This window comes from Geospiza fortis, unplaced genomic scaffold, assembly GCF_000277835.1.
Source record: "Geospiza fortis unplaced genomic scaffold, GeoFor_1.0 scaffold452, whole genome shotgun sequence".
Lineage (NCBI taxonomy): Eukaryota > Metazoa > Chordata > Aves > Passeriformes > Thraupidae > Geospiza > Geospiza fortis.
The window spans coordinates 1,087,497-1,092,060 of NW_005054369.1; the positions used below are offsets into that span (position 1 = coordinate 1,087,497).

At 40.5% G+C, this 4,564-nt stretch overlaps 1 protein-coding gene across 1 annotated transcript in view; it reads right to left on the minus strand.

Moving 5' to 3' along the window:
* Positions 1–4,564, minus strand: part of CPXM2 (carboxypeptidase X, M14 family member 2) — an 85,181-nt gene that overhangs the window by 4,062 nt on the left and 76,555 nt on the right. Inside the window, exon 15 of the mRNA XM_031059883.1 lies at positions 2,532–2,631. Coding sequence (XP_030915743.1) covers positions 2,532–2,631 — 100 coding nt within the window. The remainder of the gene's footprint in view (positions 1–2,531; positions 2,632–4,564) is intronic.

A 4,564-nucleotide genomic window follows, 5' to 3' on the forward strand; every position in this document is an offset into this window, starting at 1 on the left:
TGCACATTCCCTGTTTCCACTTAGGAGCAAGCAGACAGGAGTATTTCTGTCAGCTGTCAGTGCCCAGAATTCAATACCAGGCTAAAAGGTTGGGGTTTTCTGCAAATCAGATTAAATCCAGTAAAAAAAAAAAATCAGAACAGATGGCAAAAAGAAACACAATTAAAAACACAGACAAATTTAGTAAATAATAGGTTTGCTGAAATAATAGGTTCCAGTGGGAGCAGGCTGGAGGCAGACTGCATCCATACCCACCTACTGGGGCTGGAAAGGGATTGCCATGTCTGCTTTGATAAAATAACAATGCATTACAGGACAAAGATAGCATTGCTATGAATTTAATATGTCAGACTACTCCAAAAATTCTACAATTAAGAGAAATGTCCTTTGAGCCTGATAGGACAGGCCTTAGTTACAATGAAGTAATTGTAAAAGTGCAAAAGCAATTTTTACATTTAAATGTGCCAAACTGCACTGATTTAAATACATTATAAAAATCTTTCTAATGCTTTTTTACCAACAAAAGACTCTCCAGGAAACCTGGCCATAGTGCTGCATACTCAAAGCATTAAGTAACAACTTAAACTCAATTTTCTGTATGGACCAGGCAGCCAGGAGTGAGGCTGGAGAGTTGTAATACCAGAATTATGCTTAGCTTGGACTAATTAAATAAACATTTATTAGATAAATATATTTAATATATTAAATATTACTAAATGCTACTTCAAAATTCTTGGGGTTTGGTGCATAAAGTATGCTGAAATCACTGCAAACTTACCAAAATATTATTAAAAATTTCTCTGGACACTGTGTGAAATTAAATTAATTACACTTTGGTTCAGAAACCACACAGAAGCACCTGTCTTTGAAGTCTGGCTGTGACACAGAAGTGTTTTACCAGGAAGGAACTGCACATTTCTTTATCAATATTTACTTTATAATTTCCCAAATTACAGGGAGCAATCCCCAAAACTGCCTTTGCACCATGGAGGGGGAAAGGTGCATTTGTCCACACAACTGAACTCTTTTTGAAGAGGTTTTTTTCATGGAGTCCAGCCCAAATCTGACTGTAACGACATGGAATCACTCGGACTTAATCAATAGTTACATCTGCATTGAGGGAAAATGGAATAATTCCCCACAAAGCTCTTGCTCCTGGAATCAATGCCTTCAATTAGCCCATTAATGGTGTTAGCTGAATGTCAGCATCCCTCTCCTTCCATCAGGGATATTGTATCCAGGAGAAAGCCAAACCAATCTGCTTTTATTTCAGTCCACAGGAAGAAGTAAAGGAATTTTCTCAAACCTTTAAATGTTATTACAGGGCTTTCATAGGCAACTTCTGTCTGGCTCTACGGGGCAGCTGACCACGTTAATGCAGCAGTGAAACAGCAGAGCTCTGCTCACTTGAAACAAAACTTTTGTGAATAGAGGTTCTGGCCATAATTCTTCTCCTGCTTGGCCTATTTTTACATCAAGGCAACTCAGAGGTTTAAATGGGCACATTTTTCATTTTAAAAGGTATAAATGAAAGGAGACTGCTGACAATTTGCCTTCTTTCTCTGGAGTTATACATGTCATTTTAGCTTTTTGGCTCCAGCATAAATCCTCTAGTTTCAGGGACTAATGAGACGTGTATTGTTATCTGGATAATATGAAACAAGATAGAACTTTTATGTTCCCAATTCCACAGTGATTCCAGAGTGTGAGCTTAAATGTCTCATTAAAAAGAAAAATTAAAGGGAATGAAATAGGTACTTTTATTTTTACTAACAAGTGCAGATGGCCTTGAGCCATAGAGGCCCAGCAATAAGTCAAGATGTAAATAGCTGCAAGATTCCCTGACTGTTACAAGGTGGATTTTGGGATCTTGCACATTTATTGCACTTTATTTTTTCTTTTTTTCATGACAATCCAGAATACAGAGAGCTGGAGATTAATCACATATTGCATTAACTCAGAGCAGTACATTAATTTTGTTAACAGAGTAACCCAACCCACACTTTATGGCAGACTTTCAGCACTGCCAAGGCTTCCAAGACAGGAAAAAACAGCTGATTACTTTAATTCCCACTGTCATTTCCCAGTGGTCCCATTTTGAAATATTTAAGGCAGAATCATTATTGCCTAATTAAGTATCTGTCATTCAATGCTTTCTTTCACAATGGAGACACAGTAGCACTGAAATTAATCATAAACTAAGTTAGATGTTCCAGGATTCATTATTGGCTCAGATCACCTCTTGTGGCAAACATGAAAGATTTGGAAGTCACAAAGCTCTATGATATTCCAGGGCCTGAAATCAGTTTGTGTGTCCAAATCTGCCTCACTCTGTGCCTCAGTGGCAAAGCACATGGAAGGGGCAGCAAATGAAAAGCACAGAACGCCAGTAAAGAGATAAAACCCCATAAAATTAGCATTCAAAACACATGTGGATGTGGTACTTAGGAATATGGTTCAGTGGGTTTGTTTTTAAACCACAAATCTGTCCTTTTGCAATGATATTTTGTATTTTTGGTTTTTTTTTTTACCTGTGCGAATGTCATGGTTGACGCCTTCCACTGAAATAACAGCATTTGGGATTCCCTTCCCATGCACATCTTTCACAATGCCTTTGATGCCACGATGGACCTGGGAAGAGAGTAAAAAAACCAAGTAAATATTCCACAGCAAAGAACAGTAATATTCCTAGGAACTTACAATGAATCTTTAATTCCATAAGTGAATTATATTTCTTTATTCCTACTTTATGGCTCACCACATTGTGGAACATCATTATTAACCCTGTAGCAGCCCTTCAGGCATTTACTTGTGAATCAGTTTGTGAATTTTGTTAGGATATCTGAGGCATCAAATTCAAGATATAGATAAAAAGAACAGATGAAGCAACAGACACAATATTGGGGTCTTTTCCAGCAGGCCTTTCTGGCAAGCTCATCACCCACATCACATTTTCAGAAGCTTCATTATTTTATTCCCTGAAGTCAAAGCAGCCCAGCTGAAGTGCTATGTCTATCAAAAACACCAATAACCACATAATTAGTCATGCAAGAAAAATAGTAGGTGTTGGAACCCTAGCTGCTAAGAATTTTAGACTTTCTGTACTATCAGGCACTGAACTCCAAAAAACCACTACATTTAACCTAAAATCATAAAAAAACTTCCAAAATTAAATAATAATGCTAAAATTATAAGTGTGTAGTTTAAATAAAAGTGTAAAGTATCACATAATAGAAAACTTAAAGTTTAATGTTTTAGAATATAATAATATATATAAAATAAAAGTTTTAAAACAGAAAGTAATCCTTTTTCTTCACTTTCTTCTTAATAAATGTAAGTAGTATTATATAATTAAATAAAAAAGTGCACATTAAAAAACACAATTAATAAATTAAGTTAAAAATAAAAATAATTTAAGTATCATTTCTTAATTAGACAATTTATCCTTAAAAAACCTTATTAAGAAAAAGACAGAGCCCCATTTTTTAGTTTATTTGATTAAAGTACTGTAAATCTCACAATTTATGAGATTGTAATATAAATAAAAATTAAGAAACGTCTAAGTCTGAACAACATATTTAATCCCAACCCTAACAAACAAAAATTTAAAACTCAACACCCACCCTCCTTGCACATCTTTGGGGTGAAGGGTTCTCAGATTCCTTTCCTTGTGCCCCATCCCTGTCTCCTGCCGCTGCTCTGGGCAAACCACACCAATATTTGGGTTTATAAAGGAGCAGGCAAGGACAAGAGCAAGGTCTGAGTGCCAGGGATGTCCTGCTGAGGAGAGGCTGCAGCAGCTTTTGAAGGCTTTACTCTGCTGTGGGGCAGGATCGGGGATAAACCGCAGGCTGTGCCCCAGAGCTCAGCACCCAAAGGGATTGGGCATGTGCAGAGCTGCAGCACAGCCAAAAACCAGAGATGGGGGGAGCAGAGACAGGGCTGGGGCTGGCAGCTCATCCTCTGGGTCCTGGTGCCAGGCCGCTCATCCTCATCCCTTCCCGGGGTGCTGGGGCTGGCATCCATCCTCTGCTCTGGAGGAGGAGTTCGAGTATTGGGAACATCCCTGCTGCCCTGCATGGAGCAGATGCTCCCCACGTGTCTCCTGTCCCTGTGATGAGCTCTGGGAGCTGTGCCTCAGTGGCGTGGGTGTCCCACGGGTGCTGTGGGTGCTCTGGCAAGGGTGCTGTGGGTGTCCCATGGGGTGATTTGGGTGTCCCATAGGGGCTGGGGGTGCCCTGGCAAGGGTGCTGTGGGTGTCCCACGGGGGTCATTTGGGTGTCCCACGGGTGCCGTGGGTGTCCCATGAGTGCTGTGGATATTGCCCAGGGGTGATTTGGGTGTCCTACAGGTGCCATGGGTGTCCCTCAGGGGTGATTTGGGTGCCCTGGCAGGCAGGAGCAGGGGACGCCCAGGCACTCGGCACTCTCGCTGCAGCACAGCTCGATGCAGAGATAAGATGAGATAAGATAAAGGTGTCTGGGGCTGCCAAGGTGAGCAGAGGTCAGGTCCCTGCAGCCCCAGGTTCTGCACACAGAGCCCCAGACTGGGTTGGGTGGAAGGG